We start from the raw sequence: 22,971 nt of genomic DNA on the forward strand, positions 1-22,971 counted from the left end.
GAGCAAATGTGGTAAACTTGAAACAATAAGATAGTTTAGGAAAAGGGATTCATGTGTTCATTCAACAGTTCTTTGAAATTTTTATTTGCCCTGAAAATTTTCAAAATTAAATATTGCATGAGAAATTATTGCTAGTCTTAAAATTATACTTTATTTCAGGGCTTATTAGTGTGTGCATATAGGCATTCATGTTAGCATGTATTTTTGAAGTTCTCTCAACTTCCCTGTTCTTTTTTTTAAAATTAATTAATTAATTAATTTATTTTTTAGTCATACATGACAGTAGAATGCATTTTGATATATAATACATACATGGAATGTACATACATCAGTCATATTGTCTATTCTATTCTGCTGCCCTTCCTATCCTCCCTACTCCTCCCCTCCTCTCCCATCCTTTCTCTCTATCCAATCTAATGTGACACACTTTTTTTTCTTTTACTCATTACAACATCATATATGTATTCTGTATAGCAATGAGTTTCTCCTCCCATCTTCTGTGCAACTCCCCTTCTCCCTCTTTTTCCCTCCCACCTCTCTTCCCTATTTAGTGGTAGTCTTCTTCTCATGCTCTTCCTCCCTATCTCATTTTGAGTCACCCCCCTTATATCAGAGAAGACATTCGGCATTTGTTTTTTAGGGATTGGCTAACTTCACTTAGCATAATCTGCTCTAATGCCATCCATTTGCCTGCAAATGCCATGATTTTATTATTTTTAGTGCTGAGTAATATTCCATTGTGTATAAATACCACATATTTTTAATCCATTCATCTATTGAAGGGCATCTAGGTTGGTTCCACATTTTAGCTATTGTCAATTGTGCTGCTATAAACATTGATGTAGCTGTGTCCCTGTAGTATGCTCTTTGGACTATAGTCCGAGAGGGGGAATAGCTGAACTTCCCTGTTCTTAAGCAGTTTTTTTTTTTTTTATTGTAAAATGTATGCAATTTAAAAGTTACTATTTTACCCACAGAATTCAGTGCCATCATATTTTTACACAACCATCACCACTGTATATCTCCAGAATTTTATCATCATATATATATGTGTGTCTGTGTGTGTGTGTGTGTGTGTGTGTGTGTGTATGTATGTACTGGGGATTGCACTCAGGGGAACTCGCCCACTGAGCCACATCCCCGGTCCTGTTTTGTATTTTATTTAGAGACAGGGTCTTACTGAGTTGCTTAGTGTCTTAGCTATTGCTGCTGGCTTTGGTCTCGTGATCCTCCTGTTATAGCTTTCCAAGCCATTGGGATTAGAGGTGTGCACCACTGCATCAGGCTCCCAAAGAGAATATTATACCCATTAAATAGTAACTTCTAATTTCTCTCTTCATCCTCCCCCATAAAAATCGTTTTTAGTGTTTATGTCCTATATTTTTAGCTAGAACGTAACTGATTCTGATCCTAAGTTAGAACATTTAAAAATTTTATTTTGAAATAATTTTAGATTTGCAGAGTGTTGTACACATAGTGCAGATTTCTCATATACTTTTTCATCTCACTTCCCTGATTTGTTCTTATACTTATCATAGTATAATTATAAAAATCAGGAAATTAATATTGATATGGTACTACTAAGTCAGGCTTTGACAAACCACACCTGTGAGCCAAATCTGATTCTGCCTGTTTTTATGAATAAAGTTTTACTGGAACACAGCTGTGTTCATTCATTCACTGTTTTCACATGTACAGTGGCAAAGTTGAATAGAAATGACTTGTTTTAACAGAGATCATATAATCCATAAAGTCATAAAACATTTTCTGCCCTCTGAAGTAAGTTATATATCTTTTTGAAATATCATTAGTTTTTCTACTAGTATCCTTTTTCTGCTTCAAAATCCAATTCAGGATCCCCATTGCATTAATGTATAATGTTTCCTTGCAATATTTCCTCAGTCTTTTCATTCATTATGACTGAGCTTTTGGATAGTTTCAATCCATTCTTTTCTATCCTGTTACTTGATATGTATTTGTTCAATGGTTTTCATTATTAAAATGAGTTGGCTATGCATTTTGATAAGAATACCACATAAGTGGGCTGTGAATGTGGCTCAGTGGTAGAGCTCTTTCCTGACATGTCCTGAGTTTAAGCCCCAGCACAACAAGAAAAAGAAAGAATACCACATAAGTGATGATTTGCACTTATTAAGCACATTATATTGGGTATATAACATCAATATCTTTTTTACTGGTAATATTAACCTTGATTATTTGGCTAAGTTGGTGTCTACAGATTTTTTTCCCACTATAAGGAAAATATATTATTTTTGTATTTGTTTGTAATGAATATTTTATGGGAAAATGAGACTGTGCAAATACCCTATTTCTAATTGTTTTTAAGCACACTAATTTTTGCATCCATCTTGCATGAAGCAGTTATTACTGTGGTTGCCTATTAATGGTTTTGTGTCTTGTTACTTCTACATTTATTGTCTGAAAGGAATAAGTGTTTCCTCCTATTTATTTACTCCTTGCACTTCTTATATGCATATGAATTTAGTGATTTGTTTTTAATTTAAAGAACTCTTAATTGACAAAATAATTGTACATGCATATTTATGGGGTACACCATGATGTTCTGATTATACATACATTGTATAATGATCAAATTAGGATATTTATTTAGCTTATTTGACATCTCAAACATCACTTCTTTGTGGTGAAAACATTCAAAATGATCTCCTAGCTATTTTGAAATATATGCAATATTGTTAACTATAATTACCATTCTGTATAGTAGTCATCACACTTCCTCTTTCTATCTAGTTGTCATTTTTTACCCACTAACTAGTTTCTTCCCATCTTCTCTTACCTATTAACCTCTCCTGCTTCTGGTAACTACTATTCTACTCTGCTTCCATGAGATCAGCTTTTTATGAAATCCACTACTAGAAAATTTATTTTAGTGCTCAAATTGTTCCAGCTTTGGCTATTGGGAGCCCTTCAAGTTGGAGCCTATAGCCTGATATCATGAACCTTTTCTCATTTGAAAACTGCTCTACTTTCTGGCACTATTAAAAGGTTCTATGTTCATATTTTCTTTGTATTGGTTTCTTTGGCCAGAAAGATTGGTCTTCTGGAATTTATATGCCTCTGTCAGTTTGACAATTGTGATATCAGAAATGAGAGAAGAAAATTGGGATTTTTTTTTGATAACTCTAGACGCAACATGAAGGATCCCTTTTATTCCAGTGCTGCTGCTGGAAAACTGACAGTTTTCCTGTCAGCACCCTCTGTATAGTTTTTAATTCATTGTGCTTTGTGGTCAGAACCAGGAAACAATGAAAATAACACATGACACTCATAGCTGTCATGTCCCTTTCCCTTAGTTACAGAGGGGTCATTATTCAGATTTTGATTGTACTTGCCAATCTGCCTACTATGGTTTCCCTTTCAGAGTCCGTAGGTGCTTAGCACACCGTGTTTAGCAATGCATAGTTTTAGTTGTTATCATTGGTGAGAGAGTTTTGACCAGTCTACTTTGCTTGTTTTAAATGGCAAGATTTCTTTTTTGTTAATTCACCTTTAGTAATTCTGTATTTTATTGACTGCTAAGTTTCATTTAGTCAATCCATATACAAGTGAATACTTACATTTTGATCTTGAGCTATAATTTTATAATAATATTTTCAATACATTCAAATTCATAAACATAAGTTTAGTATCCCTTATCCAAAATACTTGGCATCAGAAGTCTTTTTTACATTGGATATTTTTAGATTTTGATATATTTGCACATATAAATGAGATAGCTGGGCTATCAAACCCATGTCTAAACATGAAATTCATTCATATTTCATATATAGTTTACACAGATAACTTGAAGGCTTGAAGGTAGTTTTATGCAGTATTTTTTAGTGTGTTTGTATTTAAACTCTGACTCATCATGAGTTTACATGAAAATTTTCACTTTTGGAGTCATGTTGACATTTAGAAACTTGGATTTTGGAACATTTTGAATTTCATTCACATTTTCAAATTAGGAATGTTCAAACTACTATTTAAATCATTACCTGGTATATTCTATATGTTACAGTACTAATTCATGTGTATATTACCAATGTTAATTTATAATATCATAAAAATGAAGTTATTGACAAATAATTGAATTGTGCTTCTGTCATAAAATATTTAATAATTGAATTTTTTTAATTTAAGTGAGCAGTGAAGAGTCAGAAGAGTCTGATTTTCAGGAGTCAGGAGTTAGTGAAGAAGTTAGTGAATCTGAAGATGAACAGCGACCTAGAACACGGTAAGTATACATAGGGTTTTCAAAAATTTAAGGAATTAACCTGAATGACTATGCCTTCAGATTATGTGAAGAATGACTACTATTACCAATAAAGTCCAGTAAATCCAAAGTATAATATTTTTATTTGAAATTAGTTTTACAACTATTGATTTAAAATTTGTAAACATATTTGCCAGGCATGGCGGCGCACTCCTGTAATTCTAGCAGCTTGGGAGGCTGAGGCAGGAGGGTCGCGAGTTCAAAGCTAGCCTCAGCAATGTAGTGAAGCCCTAAGAACCTCAGCGAGGCCCTGTCTCTAAATAAAATACAAAATTAGGGCTGGGGATGTGGCTCAGTGGTTGAGTGCCCCTGAGCTCAATCCTCAGTATTCCTCCAAAAAAAAATAAATAAATAAAATGTATAAATATATTTTACTTGTACCTCAATTGTGTGTTCTAAACGTTTTGTTTTTCAATGTGCAAAATCACTGCTGACTGAAATTTTTGGTTGTTACAGGAAGGGAAGTTATTGTGTAATAGATAGGAGATTCTGTGCACAAAACTCTTTTATCTAACTTTCTGTTGACTACTTCATGCCTTAAGTTTCCTCATGTATAAAATTATGGGTTATAACATACTTGTACTTCTGGTCATTAAGTGAGGCAGCGCATAAGAAAGGCTTATAGTATTACCTACATTGCAAGTAGTAATTGCTTAGTGAATGCAAATAATTGGTATTAGTATTAGAGTAATAAATATGTATTTGTTTTTTCAATATGTGCAACTGATGATCTAGATTACTAGTTATGTCAAATTTTAACTTCCTTTTTAGCATGTTTTTAGATAATTCTAACCATTCTAAATTTGTTTTATTTTTCCTAGAATAACATGATTTTTTAAAGAATTTAGCCAGTGAACTGTTTTTGTTTGTATGAAAGTATACATGCATGTCTTTATAGACGTGTATTTGTGTTTATATGTTCTCAGAAATTTGAGACTTTTTAGGTGAATATTTTTAGGCTGTTCTCAATACAGAAGTGTATTAATCTTAAAGAAAGTACAATAAGATAACCATAAGAGTTTTTAAAAAATATTGGAGAAAGCTGGGGCTGTATCTCGGTGGCAGAGCGCTTGACTAGCGTCCATGAGGCAATGGGTTCAATCCTCAGCACCACATAAAAATAAATAAATAAAGGCATTCTGTCTCTACAACTACAATTTTTTTTTTAATATTGGGGATATAATTCACATAAAATGAAATTCAACATTTTACAGTGGTCTTAAAATATGTACAAAGGCTGGGGTTGTGGCTCAGTGGCAGAGGGCTTGCCTCACACATGTGAGGCACTGGGTTCGATCCTTCGCACCACACAAAACTAAATAAACAAAATAAAGATATTGTGTCCATGTATAACTAAAAAAATATTTTTTAAAATGTGCAAACTTCTCAATCCCCTCCCCTGTATAGCAAAAGCTCACTTTTTTATGAAAGGAGTCTCCTGCAGGCCTCTGAGCCGATGTCCCAGCTCCCAGCCTGGCCTATAGGGTTTGGTTCTCCCCACCCTGAGCTCTGACTTCCTCCCCATATACATCTCTCCTGCCTTCCCTTCCAGCATTCATCCCCCAGGGTGCTCTCTTCCCTGGAACTCTGACATTTCCCCACACCAGCCTCTCCCTGGGTCAGGGCCCCCTGCTCTGTATTTCCCAGGCTCTATTTCCACAGCCTGGCTAAGCCTCTATTCAGTTGTTATGGCTTGTTTGATTGTTCCCATTCTATGTTTGCTTAATTTTTGTTCTCACTAGATGTTAAGCACTTGGTGGCCAAGGCCATGGTATGTGCAGTATACTTTTGTATGCCAAATGCTTGGCACATAGTAGGTGCCAAATAAATGCTGACTGAATAAAAATACATAGAATATGTTCAAAGGTATATAACTATTCCTAACCATCTGATTTCAGAACATTTTCATCACTGCTGAAAGAAACTCTGTACTCATTAGTAGTCATTTTTATTCTCCTTGACCCATCATCTCTTAATAAACATAAAAAAATAAAAATAATCTTTTTATTTCTATGGATTTGTTTATTCTGGATATTTCCTATGAATAGTTCATATCATATGTGTCCTATTTTTGAGTGAATTGTTTCACTTAGCATAATGTTTCCAAGGTTCATCCATGTTGTAGCTGTATCAGCACTTCATTACTTCTGTTGTTTTTGTTTGTTTTTCAGTGCTAGAATCCAACCTGGGTAGAGCATTTGCACAAATGCTCTATGACTGAACTCTGTCCCCAGCCCACTTCATTATTTTTTAAATTATTATAAGATATACATATCATAACATTTGACATCTCAACCATATTAGTTTTGTAGTTTAGTGTTCTTTTTTTAGCTTGTGTCTAGAACTTTTTCATCTTACAAAACAAACTCTGTACTCATTAAATAATAATTCTCCTTTATCCTTTTCTCCCTTCCTCTGTCATCTACAATTCTTCTGTCTCTATAAGTTTACCACATACTGTATTTGTCATTTTGTGACTGTTGATTTGACATCATGTTTTAGAGGTTCATCCATATACATATTATAGCATATATCAGAATTCTTTTATTTATATGACTGAATATGTATAATACCACAGTTTATTTATCCATTTATGGGCACTTGGTTTGCTTCTACATTTTGGCTGTAATGCTAATGTGAAGACTGGTGTACAAATACTTCTTCAAATACCTGTTTTCGTGCACTGTGGTGGCACATGCCTCTAATCCTTTCGACTAAGGAGGGTGAGGCAGGAGGATTTAAGTTCAATGCCAGCCTCAGCAACTTAGTGAGACACTGTCAAAAAACAAAGGACTGGGGGTATATCTCAGTTGTAAAGCACCCCGAGATTCAATCACCAGTGCAAAGGAAAAAAAAAAACTGTTTTCAGTTCTTCTTAGTATATATAAGTATAATGGGATATATAATAGTATATATCATATAATGGGATTGCATCATATGATAATTATACTTTTAATTTTAGAGGAATCTCTGTACTCTTTTCCAGAGCAGCTGCACCATTTTACATTTCCACTAATAGTGCTCAAGGGCTATATTTTCTCAACATCCTGATTAGCACATTATTTTCTGATTTTGGGGGGAGTCTGGATTAATATAGCTTTGTATACCAATTTGTAAGCCTGGAGATATATTTCTTACCAGATGTCAAGCTATCATTTAAAAAAAATCTCATTTATTTTGAAGAAAGTAGAATCTAACTTCTGTAATCTGCATCAATTGTTTATTTATGCATACATACGTACATACATAATGCATACTGGTGATTGATCCTAGGAGCACTTCACTACCAAGCTACATTCCCAGCCCTAGAAACTGAGATTTACTTCTTTATTAATGATGGTGAAGGTTGGAAAATATATACATACATACATACATGTAGACACACATGTATATATGTATGCTGTGTTATATAGGCCATTTGTATTTTTCACCATAAAAATGTCTTAATGTTACTTTATATTACTACTTGTATACCAAATGTCTGGTGAATACGTCAAAGTGTCAATAATTGGATTGAAATTAGAATTTTGGCATCTCCTGTAATACCCACTTTAAACCTGAGATGTTTTGATTTTTTTTTTTTTTTTGGCTTGTCTTGTTTTTAGTCTTAGCATTTCCAAAGTAGTACATAATTCTTGGAATCTCATCATGAAGTATTTTATTTTGCATTTAAAATTTTCTTCAGGTCTGCAAAAAAGGCAGAATTGGAAGAAAATCAACGGAGTTATAAACAGAAAAAGAAAAGACGACGCATTAAGATTCAAGAAGATTCATCCAGTGAAAACAAGGTAGCAATGATATTTAATATGTGCTTGAATTAAAACTGGTACAGTACGCTATAATAAACAGGAGTTACATCTCTGTGTTCAATCATTGATGGCATTGTACTTGCTTATTTTACACTTGTAGAAGTATTGAATATATACATATTTATAAGTGTTAATGTATTATCATTTTTAACCAGTACCTTAATTTCAAATGGATGTATCATACCACTCTAATTCTTTTTAAAAAAATATTTATTTTGTAGTTGTAGTTGGACACAATACCTTTATTCCATTCATTCATTTTTATGTGGAGCTGAGGATTGAACCCAGGGCCCCACACATACTAGGTGAGAGCTCTACTGCCGAGCCAAAACCCAAGCCATATTTATGTTCTTTAAAAAAAAATTTTTTTTTAGTATTTATTTTTATGTAGTGCTGAGGATTGAACCCAGTGCCTCACACGTACTTGGCAAGTGCTCTACCACTGAGCTACAACCCAGGCCCTTGATACTTGTATTCTTGATAATTGCCATTCTGACTGGAGTGAGATGGAATCTCAATGTAGTTTTAATTTGCATTTCTCTATTTGCTAGAGATTTTGAACATTTTTTCATACATTTTTGACCACTCGTATTTCTTCTACTTTGAAGTGTTTGTTCAATTCCTTTATCCATTTATTGATTGGGTTATTTATTTTCCCGGTGTTATTTCATTTCTTTGTAAATCCTGGAAATTAATGCCTTATCTGAGGTACAAGTGGTAGAGATTTTCTCCCATTCTGTAGGATCTCTATTATTCCTGATTGTTTCCTTTGCTGTGAAGAAGCTTTTCATTTTGATACCTTCCCATTTATTGATTCTTGATCTTACTTAATTGTGCTTTAGGAGTCTTATTGAGGAAATCAGTTCCTAAGCTGACATGTTGGAAAGTTGGGCCTACTTTTTCTTCTAGTAAGCTCAGGGTCTGTGTTCTAATGCCTTGGTCCTTGATCCACTTTGAGTTTTGTGCAAGGTGAGAGATAGGAGTTCAATTTCATTCTATTACTTGTAGATTTCCAGTTTCCTGGCATTATTTGTTGAAGAGGCTATCTTTTCTCCAGTGCATGTTTGTGGTGCCTTTGTGTAGGGTGAGATAACTGTATTTATGTGGGTTTGTTTCTGTGTCTTCTCTTCTCTTCCATTGATCTTCATGTCTGTTTTGGTGCTAGTGCCATGCTCTTTTTGTTACTATAGTTCTATAGTATAATTTAAGGTCTGGTATTGGTGTAGTTGTTTTCAAATTAGTTTGTTCTTGATAATTTTTATTCTGAGTTGAGTCAGGTGAGATCTGAATGTAGTTTTTATTTTCACTTCCTTGATGCTAGGATTGTTGAACATTTTTCATGTATTTGTTGGCCAGTTGAATTTTGCCTCTTGAGAAGTGGTTGTTAGTTCTTTTGCCCACTTATTGTTTGGGCTATTTGTGTTTTTGAGTTCTTTATATATTCTGGATATTAATCCTCCTTTGGAGGAGCAGGTAGCAAAGATCTTTTCCCATTCTCTTGGCTCTCTTTTTATGCTATTGTTTCCTTGCTGTACAGAAGCTTTTTAATTTTGTTGCTGTCCAACGTATGGATACTTGGTTTTATTTCTTGTGCTTCTGGAGTCTTGTTATGAAAGTTGGAATGTGTGCCAGTATGTTGGAGTGTTGGGCCTGTTTCCTTCTAGCATTTGGAAAGTTTCTGGTCTAATCCTAGGGCTTTGATCCTCTTTAGCTGTTTTATATTGATAATTCTTTATTAAGTATAATTGTAAAAGTTTTCAACATGTTTTATTGCTACTTTCATTGGTATATTATTGAGTATAATAAGAAGTTGGTAAATTTGAACAACTGTACTATTTACCTTTAATCATTTTTACTCTATAGAGCCATTCTGAAGAAGAAGTCAAAGAAGAAGAGGAGGAAGAGGAAGAGGAGGAAGAAGATGAAAATGATGATTCTAAGTCTCCTGGAAAAGGCAGAAAGAAAATCCGGAAGATTCTTAAAGATGATAAACTGAGAACAGAAACACAAAATGCTTTGAAAGAAGAGGAAGAGAGGCGAAAACGTATTGCTGAGAGGGAGCGTGAGCGAGAGAAATTGAGAGAGGTAAAAAAAACAAAAATAAACCACCTTATTTTTATTTGATATATTACTTTCATAGATATATGTTGTGGATGTATTTTATTATTTCATGAGTAGAGTATTGTAATCAACCACAGATTTTTTAAATTCGATTTTCTAACTCGGCAGTGCTTTATGCAACCTCAAAGTTCTCATTAAGTTATATTTGTATAATTAGGTTCATGAAAAGAGCTGAGATTCTTGAATGATCACTGAAATAATGGTGATGTATTTGGGTAGGAAAATGTTTAAAATTTACTTTTTACACCTGTAAAGGATTTGAGTTTTTTAATGACCTTTATATTTTAAATATTTTCATATATACAGGTAAAGAGAATAGTACCATAAATATACATCTATCTATTATTCTGGCTTCACCCTTTACTAACACAGGGCTGATTTTAAAAAATTAGTCATTTTTGTTTTTGTGTAGCACAAAGTAATTGTATATGTGGTTTATAGTGTGATATTTCAATACATGTATAGTGCACAATGATTGGATCAGTACCTTTGTCACCTCAGACATTTGTCATCTCATTATGTTAACATTCTGTATGCAGTTTTTGTTATGATTATTAATGCATATTTACTGTATAACTTTATGGGTTTCACTGTGATAAGTGTGTATATTGTGCTTTAGTCATGTGTACCTATCACTCTTTTGCCTCTCTTTCTTTCCTTTGAGTCTTTGGTCCCTACTAGTCCCTCTTTTACTTCCAAGTTAGTTTGCTTATTTAGTTTCAAAATGTGAAAAAAAAAAAAGTACAGTATTTGTTGTTTTGCATCTGGCTTATTTCCCTTAACTTGATGTCCTACTGTTCCCTCTATTTTCCTGCAAATGGCATGATTTTGTTTTTCTTTATGGCTGAGTAATATTCCATTGTATATATTTTATTTATCCACTTCTCTGTTAATGGGTACCTTGGCTGATTGCATGTCTTGACTTCATGAATACTGCTACAATGAATATGGGTATGTAGGTATCTTTTTTATTGTGCTGTGTTCATTGTTTTTTTTTAAATATCTTTATTTTATTTATTCTTTTTTTTTTTTTTTTTTTTTTTTTTTNTTTTGCCATATGTATTCTTTTCTTTTTTTTTTTTTTTTTTAAGAGAGAGTGATAGAGGGAGAGAGAGAGAGAGTTTTTTTTTTAATATTTATTTTCTTTAGTTATCGGCGGACACAACATCTTTGTATGTGGTGCTGAGGATCGAACCCGGGCCGCACGCATGCCAGGCGAGCGCGCTACCGCTTGAGCCACATCCCCAGCCCCCATGTACTCTTAATTGATTTATCATGTTTATTTTCTAGTTAAATTTGTATGCTTATTAAATTGAATACGCACCCTTTGTTATATATCCTCAAATTGTTATATAAGGGTATATACCATGAGTGTCTACCTAAGAGGCAGTGACCATCAATTTTTGTGTTAGCTGTTTCTTTTTGTTTTTACCTGTTTCTCTTAAATGTGCTTATAATGCTGTTTTTTAAATTTGTACCTGTAGACATTTCTCTTTATATGAAAGTTAAGGTTTTATCTCTCGTCTGCTACCCCTCAAAGATCACTTTCTTCCTGCCATTTTCCCCTGAAAGGTTATGTTACAATGCTTGGTTGAACATAGCAGATTCACATTGTACATACTGCTGTGTAGCAAACAACCCACATATACACATGTGTACATATGTAGATATGTGGATTACATTTCTTTTCATGAACTTCTTTTGTTTGCTTTTTCTAGGTTTATATTTATTATTAATTTTCAATCTTTTCAGCAGAACCCCAGAATTTTTCAATAAGTTCAGACACATTAGGTGATTGATCTGTGGTGTTAGTTTTTTTTTTTTTTTTTCCTCCTTGGAAGTGTCACCAGTGTAGCTTTGTTTTCCTACTCTAATTTGGTCTGCTTTATCTGCTTTCATAATTATCCTGGGAATTCCCTCACCTATGTCTTCTTTTGAATCTCTTATTCTCTGGATCCTGTGTTTCAATGTGAATCTTACTAATTTTTTTTTTTTACTTGTAGATGGATAGAATACCTTTATATGTATATTTATTTATTAAAAGCCAACTTTTATTATTTATTTACTTTTTATGTGGTGCTGAGGATGGAGCCCAGGGCCTCATCTGTGCTAGGCAAGGGCTCTATTGCTGAGCCACAATCCCAGCCCACTTCATAACATTTTGAAGGGTGTCTTTCTCTAGACTTCACTGGACAATTTTGGAAATTTGGTATGTTTATTTCTTATTTATCCTTTCTATCAGTCTTTTTGCTTTCACTCCAGATTTCTTCCTAACTATTCCTATTAATGGATGAACCTTTTGCATTTTATAATGTCTGGTGCTCATTCATTTCCTCCTCTTTGGTCACTTTTGTTTCAGCTTTCCCTCTTATGTCATTTGACACTTGTCTATACATGTTCTACCTTTCAAAGTTTTCTTGATATTTTAAAATATTTCTGCTAGCATCTTGCTATGTACTTGTGATAAATTTTTTGTTCTTTCCTGTTAATTTAGTGCATTTAATACAGCACTTTTAACCAGTTCCAGTGTTTTAACCAATGTAGAAAATTCCTATGGTTTGGTGTAGACAGAATCTATGTATATTTCCAATACTGTATTTGTATCAATGAGTTTTGGCAGTTATAATTTTATGTAGCTGACACCCCCTTAAAATTAAGATGTGGAAAACTTTCATCACTACTCCTCGGTCAATCCTGAAACTTCCTGTCCCCCTAGCCATACTAACCAATCATTCACGTTCATCACTGTAGATTCAAAGTTCCATATGCATAAAATCATGTAGAATCTTCTCTCCCATATGGCTTCTTTTCTAGGTAAGAATTCTGAGATTCATTTGTGTGTTTTTTTTTTGTATACCAAAACATTTTGTTTTTATTATCCAATACTATTCCATTGTATGAATATGCCACAATATTTTTATCTGTTCATCTGTTGTGATACATTTGAATTGTGTTTAACTCAAGAACCAAGCTATTATAAAGGTTTATACACAGATATTTGCATGGGAAAATGTTTTCATTTCTCTTGGAACAGTACCTAGGAGTTGTGTGGCTAGGTCATGTGGTATGTGCATATTTAACTTTACAACATACAGCATTTGAATTTCCACCATAAATGTACGAGTGAGTGTTCCAGTGTCTTTACATTCTTCACCAGCATTTGTTATTATCCATTTCTAAAATTTTAACCATCCTGATTGTTGTTTAATGTTATTTCTTTTTTTGTATTAATTTGCATTTCTCTCATTACTAGTGATTTTTCAATATCTTTTCATGTGCTTTTTGGGCATTTATATATCCTTGTGTCTATTCGAATATCTCTTTTCCTTTTTCATTGTTTTTTGGTGAGTGTTTTGATTTATTTTTTTCTGTAATATTTCTTACATATTTTGCATACAAATGACCTTTTCTGTTTATGTATCACAAATATTTTCTCCACTTTTTCTTTTTTCCATGGCTACTCTGATAAAAGCCATGTTGAATTTTGATAAAGTATCACCAGTTTTTCTTTTATTGCTTTCTACTTTTTGTTTCCTATTTAAGAAGTCTTTGTATTCCCCTCATTTGCAAATATATTTTCTCCTGTGGTGTAATATAGAAGCTTTATAGTTTTGGCTTTGAATTTTGTATTATGTATGATCTTTCTCATGTTACATTTTTTGTGTCACTGGGGATCAAAACCAGGATATTATGCATACTAAGCAAACACTGAGGTATATCCCCAGGCCTTTTAATTTTGTTTTGACATGGGGTCTTATTAAGTTGCCTAAGAGGGCCTCATATGTGTTCTTCCTGCTTTTAGCCTCCCCAGTAGCTGGGATTACAGATGTCTGCCACCATGCATGGCTTCATCTTCCTCTTTATTAAATAATATGCGTTATATGGGTCAAGATTCATGTAGGTAAACTGGTTGTTCCAGTATCATTTTTTTAAAATACTTGTTTCTTCGTTGAATTAGTTGGCATTCGTGTCAAAAATCACTTGATCATGTATGTATGGGTCATTCACTCTTTATGTTCTTATGCCAATACCACAACTGTCTTGTTAAGTGTAACTTTATAGTAAGTCTTGAAATTAGATACTATAGCTCCTCTAAATTCCTTCCACTTTTTCAGAATCATTTTGGCTATTCTCAGTTCTTTTTATTTTTATATAAGTTGCAATGTTATGGTGCCAATTTTTGTCATGGAATTTTTCCTGGAATTGTGTTGGAATTTTAGGTCGGGTGGCTAGAATTGACTTTTTTTTTTTTTTTTGTATTGGGGAATTGAATTTATGGGTACTTGGCTACAGTTTTGTATTTTATTGAGAGATAAGGTCTCATTGAATTGCTTAGCGCCTCACCATTGCTGAGTGAGGCTTTGAACGCATGATCTTCCTATCTCAGCCTGCTGACCTGATTGAATTACAGGTGTGTGCTATTGCTTCTGGCTCAGAATTGACAACAATGTGTTGATTCTTGTCACTCTTGTCTCCATTGATTTAGGTCCCTATTATCTCTTAGCAATGTTTTGTAATTTGCATTCTATAGATTTAATACTAGTTTGTTAAATTTACCCCTATGTAATTCCTATTTTTTGATATTATAGTAAATGGAATTTCAAGTAATTTTGGTATAATGACTTTGTGTTACAAGTCCTTGCTAAATTTCCTTAATAGTTATAATAGCTTTTGGTCAATTTTTTATCATTTTTATTTCATAAATTCTTTCAGATTTTCTTCATATTCAGTTTGGTGTCCATAAAGAAAATCCATTTTGTTAATTCATTTCCAAACTATCGAGCATTTATTCCTCTCTTGAAATTAGAAATAGATGCTGAATTTCATAATGTTCTTAAAATTATCTCTTATATTGATCAACATAGTCTTGCATCTCAAGAATAAATTTTGGGGGCTGGAGATGTGGCTCAAGCGGTAGCGTGCTTGCCTGGCATGCGTGCGGCCCGGGTTCAATCCTCAGCACCACATACAAACAAAGATGTTGTGTCTGCCAAATACTAAAAAATAAATATTAAAAAAAAATAAAAATAAAAAAAAATTGGTAAACAAAATTGTTTAAAAAAATAAATTTTGCTTGTTTATGGTATATTGTTTCTTTATGTATTTTATATTCTTTTTACTAATATTTGAATATACTTTTTATCTCATGTTAAGTGGAGATAGTAGATTTCTTTTTTTTAAATATTTTTTAGTTGTCAATGGGCCTTTATTTTATTTGTTTATATGTGTTTCTTAGTATCAAACCCATGATAGGCAAGCACTCTATCACTGTGCCACAAGCCCAGCCCCTCTAGATTTCTTTTCTTGGAATGTCATTGTGTGGTATTCATAATTGAGTAATATTATCCTCATAGAAAGTGAGTAGGGATGTATTCTCATCTCATTTATCTTATTTATATATGTATTTATTTATTTTGTATTACTTAGGATTGATACTAGGGTCTTATACATGAAAGGTAAGATCTCTACCACTGAGTGATATACCCAGCTATTTTCAGATAGGGTCATACTGAATTGTCTAGGCTTGCTTCAATCATGCAGTCTTCCTGCTTCAGCCCGTGGAGTCACTGGAATTAAAGGCATATGCCACTGTACTTGGCCTGCTTATCTTCTTAAGTGTTTGCAGGATAGATACATTTTTATATTTGTCTTGCTTATGATTTTAGAGGAAATGCTTTCTGATTTTTCTATGTTCAGTATGTTAGCTTTGGGTTTGCTATAGCCTTTATAATGTTGATGTAACTTCTTTTTATCCAGTTTCTTCCACCTTTGTAACAAGAATAGGTGTTGGATTTTTTGAATGCTTTTTCTGCATTATTTGAGGTGATTATATGATTCTTGTCTGATTTTTATTTATGCTGTGATTATACTTACTGATTTGCATATGTTGAACCAATCTTGAATCCTTGCCATGAAATTCATTTGATCATGGTGTAGTATCTTGTTCAAGTGTTTTAACATTAATATGATAACACAGGTTGCTAATATTTTATTAAAGATTTTTTCCATCAGTGTTCACCAGGGATATTCCTCTGTAGTTTATTTTCTTGATGTGTCTTTGTCTTATGTTGGTATCAGGATGATATTATGTTGCTTTATTTTTTGTTTCATGGAATAATTTGAGAAAGTTTGCATTAGTTCTTCTCTAATAGTCTGGTAGAACTCTTGTAGAATACATCTGGTCCTGGGCTTTTCTTTGTTGAAAGGCTTTTACTCATGTTTCAGTTTCATTACATATTCATCTGTTCAGGATTTCTCTTACCCCCCCTCTCTTTTTTTGAGGTACCAGGGATTGAACTCAGTGACACTTGACTACTGAGCCACATCCCCAGCCCTATTTTGCATTTTATTTAGAGACAAGGTCTCAGTGAGTTGCTTAGCACCTAACTTTTGCTGATGCTGGCTGTGAACTTGAGATTCTCCTGCCTCAGCCTCCTGAGCTGCTGAGATTACAGGTGTATGCCACCATGCCCGGTGTATTTCTCTGTTTTCTTGGTTCAATTTGGATAGGTTACACATGTCTTGAAATTTGTCAACATCTTCGGGATTTTTCACTTTATCAGAGTATAAAGTTTTCAGAATAGCGTCCAATGGCTCTCTGGATTAAAAAAAAAATCTTTGTGGTTATGTCTCCTTGTCCATCTTTAATTTTTTTGATTTGGATTTTTTTGTTTTGGTTTGTTTGTCTAAGGGGTTATCAGTTTTGTTTATCTTATCAAAGAAACAATTCTTTGTTGCATTGATCCTTTTTAAAATTCTGAGTTTCATTAATTTCAGATCTTTTCAGTTATTTCCTATCTTCTACTGATTTTGTATTAGTTTGTTCTTACTTTTCTAGGGTCCTTTTTTTTTTTTGGTGCTACTAGGGATTGAACCCAGGGCCTTGTACATGCTAGGCAAGCACTCTACCAACTGAGCTATATCCCCAACCCCTTTTCTAGGGTCTTGATGTGTATAATTTGATTATTTATTTGGGATCATTCTTTTTTAAATGTTGAACTGTTTTCCTTCTTAGAGATTTTGATATGTTGTATCTCTATTCTCATTTGTTTCTAAGAATTTTTTCTTCTTTGATTTCTCTTCTAATGGATTCTTCAGTCATAAAAGTGTATTATTTAATCTCCAGGTATTAAAACGTTTTGTTTTTAATTTTGTTGTTGATTTCTAATTTTATTTTGTTGTTATCTGACAGGATGCAAGCAATTATCTTTTTATTTTTTTATTTTGCACTTGGAATAATTTTCTTTGGGTCCTAAGACATGTCTATTTTAGAAAAAGTTGAATGTGCTTCTGAGCAAAAAGTGAATTTTGTTGTCAATGGATGAAATATTCTATAAAGTCTATGGGGTCCATTTGGTCAACAGTTCTAAAGAATCTTAGTTTATGTCTGCATGACTTATCTAATGGTGAGAGAGATGTGTTGAAATCACCCATATTATACTATTGTGGGCTATTCAATTCTTTATATTTAGAAGGATTTGTTTATGTGTGTAGGTGTGGTGACATATGGGGCATACATATTTACAGTCACTTTATCTTCTTGTTGGATGATTCCCTTAACCAGGATGAAGTGATTTTGTCTCTTAAGATTAATTTTGGCTTGAATTCTGTGTTTGAATTGAATGTTTGCTTTCTGTCTCCAATTACATGGTATATCCTTCCCAGGCTTTTTCCTTTGCTGTGTTAGACTGTGAGTATCTTGTAAACAACATATTGTCATATCTTGTTTTTTAATCCAGCAGTCCCCCACAAATAGTAAGTATATATTTCTTTTTGCATAACACATGATTTATTTTTCATTCCCCCCTTTAAAGTGCTTTTATTTCTCTCCCAGTTTTATAATGAAAACTTGTAAACATACACAGAATTTGATATAATAATTAAAGGAACATTAATATACTTAACACTTCCCTTCTTCATTTCTTAATGTTTTGCTATATAGCCATATACTGTGCAATCATCTTTCCCTCAATGACAGGCCATATATACAGTGGTTGGGCCATAAAATTATATTGCCACATGATGTTTTCGGGCTGTAATTTTGTTAAGAACACTGTGACATTTGCACAACAAAATCTTCTAATGATTTCCTTTTCAGAATACATCCATATCGTTAAGAGATAGGTGAGCGTATGTGGTTGATCACTTGTCTTTAATGTATATATTTGTTGTACCATGAATGAATGAATTAGTCTATGCTCTAATCTGTATTCTTTGGTTTTCATAGCTTAGGTTTACTTTGTATTTCTTTTGCTGATTCCTTCATGTGTAACATTAGGATCTTAATTTTGCATCATTGTTTACATTTACATACACTAAATATGGCCTCTTTTAGCATTCATTTTATTCCATCCAATAAATTTAAAAATTCTGTTTATTTTCATTTTCTTCATGATATTTTCTAGTTTCTCTTGTGATTTGTTATTACACCCATTATCTAAAAGTTTTATTAAATTTGAACACATTTCTGTTTTTTTTTTTTTAGTTCTTTGTTATTCATTTCTGATTTCATTGCCTTTTCCTTGGAAAACATGCTTTGTATGATTTCATTCCTTTTATATTAAGACTCGTTTTATGCCCTCTCACATGGTCTGTCCATGTGCACTTGAGAAAAATATGTTTCCTGCCATTCTTGAGTATTCTGTATAAATCTGTTTGGTCCATGTGATTTATTGTGTTACTAAAATCTTTATTGATCTTTTGTCTCTGATTGCCCATGCATTATTTTTTAAAATTTTCTTAGTTTCATATGCATAGGACACCTTTTTTTTTTTTAATGTGGTGCTGCGCGAGTTGAAACCAGTGCCTCAAATATGCTAGGCAAGTACTCTGCCATTGAGCTATACAGCCCCATTCCCTTGCATTATTAAAATTGGCCTATTTAAATTTCCAAGCATTATTCTAGTTCTTTCTGTTTCTTCCAATTTTATTAGTGTTTCCTATATATCTTGGGGATGTTTTATGTTATCCATGTGTGAGTATAATTATTATAACTTTTTGATGAGTTGATTCTTTTATTGATATATAATGTCCTATTTGTCTCTTAAAAGAGTGTTTTCAACTTAAAATATGTTGTGTATGTTTATTTAGCCATCCCAGCTCTCTTTTGGTTATGCAAGAATATCTTTTACCATTCTGTTACTTTCTGCCTAGTTCTGAAGTGAGTATTTGGATCATATTTTGTTTTATTTTTTGGGCCTTGGCATGTAACCCATGGTTTTGTGCATGTTAGGCAAGCATGTTACCACTGAGCCAAATACTCAGCCCCAGACCATATTTTTAAATCATTTAATCTGTACTTTTTGATTTAGGAGTTAAGTACATTTAAATTTGAGGTAAGTTATGATGAATAAAGATCTTCTTCTTCCATGTTGCTTTTTATTGTGTCTTAGTTACATTTCTTTTGTTCATTATTTTCTACATTAATTAGAGTTCTTTCATTGTTAATTGAAGTTCTGCAGTGATACATTTGATGTTCACCTCAATTTATTTCATTTATATTATACAGCTATTTTCTTTGTGGTTACAGTGCAGATTACAAATAATATCCTTATGTTATAAAAATCTTGTTTCAGTGCATACCAAAATTCTTTTTTTTAAAAGAGAGAGTGAGAGAGAATTTTAATTTTTATTTTGTAGTATTTGGCGGACACAACATCTTTGTTTGTATGTGGTGCTGAGGATCGAACCTGGGCCGCACGCATGCCAGGCGAGCGCGCTACCGCTTGAGCCACATCCCCAGCCCCCAAAACTCTTATTCAACTGCTTCCCGTGTAGATAAGTGTTTTAACTGTGTATGTTAACAATGCCACAAACATTTTAGCCATTTTATATATGTGTGATAATTTATAATTATATTTTATATATTTTTTTAATCTTGTAGAAAGCAAAAAGTGGAGTTATCAATGAAAATTACAGTTATACTGGCTTTTTATTGGCCTTTGAATGTATGTTTTCTGGAGATCTTCTCAGCTGACAGGGTTTTTGTTCAGTATTTTGCATTGCCTTCTGACCATTAAGTTTCTTTTGAGAAATTGACTGATTACCTTTTTAAAGATCCTTTGTGTATCATCACCATCTATTCTAGCTGGTGACCTATGCTAGGTTCACAAATCTTACTATTCTAATAACTTAGGAAAATGGCGAAGAAAGTATGCAAACACACAGAATTCCCTTTTCAAACTCTGGGACGGCTCTCTGACCTTAGAGGTCTGTGGAAAAAAAGAGAGCCACTGGAATTCTTTATTCTTATATAGGGAGGTTCCATGGAACATTCTATCCCAAAAGGGCAAGGGGTAGGATTACAAAGGAACAGGTAAGTGTAACTCAACCCCACCGGGTAACTCCTACTCCTGGAGTCAAGCCTCATTATCCGAGTGGAGGTAAAGCCCAAGTTATTGAGGAGTGCAGTAATTGTTCAGTATGTCTTGCTCAGGGCTTAAGGATACATATTTCCAGAGCAGCTCCCCATAGCAGGGTGCAACTGTTCCATGCTCCTTTACTCAGGACTTAAAAGTGTATACGGTCCAGACCGGCTCCCAACAGTGTAGGATGAATAACTTCTCTCTTGCTGATTATAGTACAGACATAACCAGGAGATATTGTGGGTTTGGTTCAATAGTATTGCAATAAAGCAAATATTGCAACCATGTGAGTCACATGTATGTTTCCTTTTCTCTCTGCATATAAAGCTATGTTTAAACAGTAATATAGTGTATTAAGTGTTTAGTAGTTTTCTGTGTAAAATATTTATTTATGTGCCCAAATTTAAAATATTTTGTCACTAAAAAATGCTAATGATCATATGAGCCTTCAGTAAGTCAGTCTTTTTTGCTGCTTGTGGGTCTTCCTTCCATGTTAATGGCCTCTGACTAATCGTTGGTGTTTGCTGACAGTTTGGATGGATATGGCAGTTTCTTATGAAATTAGCTGAATTTCCTCATTTCAACATCTGAGTGGTATTCATCAAGGGTAGATTCCATAATTTTTTTTTCCTCACTTTGGAGTACTGGGTATTGAACATGTGCTGTGCCCTAACAGTGAGCTACATCTCCAACCCCTTTTTATGTTTTAAGTTGGTGAATCTGGCATTGAATTTGTGATCATTCTGCCTCAGCTTCTCAAATAGCTGGGATTACAGGTGTTTGTCACCACAAGTGATTTACATTCCATTTTAAGAAATAATTTTCTACAGAGCACTGTGGCATATGTGTGTTTACCCAATGACTTGTGAGGCTGGAATATCTCAAGTTCGATGCCATTTTGGGCACGTTAGCAAATCTCTGTCTCAGAAAATGAAAAGGGGCTGAGTATGGTAGTGTGCCCCAGGGGTCAGTCGATAATACCAAATAAAAAAGTCATTTTATTTGGTCATTCCCATGAGCAACTCCGCCCTTATTCCCCCTCCCCTTGTTTTTGGTGCTGGGCATTGAACTAGGGAAAGTGGACCACTGAGCTGCATTCCCAGCCCTATTTTTAATATTTTTATTTGGAGGCAGGGTCTCCTTGAGTTGCCTAGCACCTCTTTGTTGCTTAGGCTGGCTTTAAACTTGCAATCCTCTTTTCTTAGCCTCCTGAGCCGCTGGGATTACAGGTATACACCACCTCACCTGGCCTCCCTTTTCTATTAAGCTTTATCATGATATTGCAAAAATCTAGTGATATATGTCCAGGCTCCACTTAAACTTGTAGTTTTATACTATTTTCATCACACTTGAAGTTACTTGTAACTTAAACCTCATGAGGTCATTCATGAGGGTTTAAGTCAAGTTCTTTCATATTCCTCTTACTGTTGATATTTTGACCTCCTCACAAGAACCATGAATGTTAATGATGTCTAGAGTGATGAGTACTTTCCAGAAAGCTTTGAATTTACTTTGGTCAGATCCCTCAGTATTTCTATTCCTTCTTTCCTTTTTTTAAAAAAAAATTTTGGTTGGTAACAGGGATTGAACCCTAAACACTAAGCCACATCCCCAGCCCTTTCTATTTTTGTAGTTTTGAGACAAGGTCTTGCTAAATTGCTTATGGCCTTGCTAAATTGCTGAGGCTGGATTTGAATTTGTGATCCCCCTGTTTCATCTCTAATTTGCTGAGATTACAGTCATGCACCACTGTATCTGGCTACAAAATGTATTTCTTAAATAATAAGACTTGTGTTTTAGACAGCTTATTTGATCCTGTGACTAAAAAACCTGAGAAGAACAATTTTAGAGTAGGAAAATTTTGTTTGGGTGCTCAGGGTTTTAGAGGTCTCAGTGCCTAGACAGCTGACTCCATTCCTCAGAGGCAACATCATAGCTCACATGATGATTAGAAAACAGACTAAGCTCAGCTCACTCAAGATAAACTCCAAGGGCAAGCTCCCCATGACCCACCTCTTCCAGCAACACCCTACCCACCTTCAGTTATCAGTTAATTTCTATTAGGGGATTTTTTTTCAGTGATTGGGTTAAAGTTCTCATAATGCAATTATTTCACCTCTAAGGTTTTTTTTGTGTTGTCTCACACATGAGCTTTTGCCAAACATCTCACATCCAAATCATGGCAAGTTGCATGTAAAAATGACTCCTGGTTATGACCAGAGAATTGATATTGTGTGTATGGGCAAGAAAACAATATTAATATTATTGTACTTTTCCATGAAAGTTCTGGTGACCAGGTGCATGGTCCATGAATAGTATTCTTTTTAAAAAAAATTTGTTCTAAGTAGTTATACACAACAGTAGGATACATTTTGACACA

At 33.7% G+C, this 22,971-nt stretch overlaps 1 protein-coding gene and 1 long non-coding RNA gene across 17 annotated transcripts in view; one reads left to right on the plus strand and one right to left on the minus strand.

The window, feature by feature from the left end:
- Positions 1-22,971, plus strand: part of Atrx (ATRX chromatin remodeler) — a 242,039-nt gene that overhangs the window by 106,900 nt on the left and 112,168 nt on the right. For all 16 annotated transcript variants that reach the window (XM_048797444.1, XM_048797448.1, XM_048797447.1 and 13 more), the window contains 3 exons: positions 4,165-4,258; positions 7,983-8,085; positions 9,970-10,191. In XM_048797444.1, coding sequence (XP_048653401.1) covers positions 4,165-4,258; positions 7,983-8,085; positions 9,970-10,191 — 419 coding nt within the window. The remainder of the gene's footprint in view (positions 1-4,164; positions 4,259-7,982; positions 8,086-9,969; positions 10,192-22,971) is intronic.
- LOC125614516 lies at positions 1,095-16,816 on the minus strand. The gene is made up of 2 exons (XR_007345109.1): positions 16,611-16,816; positions 1,095-1,195 (listed from the first exon to the last, which is right to left on the minus strand). It is a non-coding gene; the product is annotated as an uncharacterized LOC125614516 (long non-coding RNA).

The sequence above is a fragment of the Marmota marmota genome, unplaced genomic scaffold (genome assembly GCF_001458135.2).
Source record: "Marmota marmota marmota unplaced genomic scaffold, marMar, whole genome shotgun sequence".
Lineage (NCBI taxonomy): Eukaryota > Metazoa > Chordata > Mammalia > Rodentia > Sciuridae > Marmota > Marmota marmota.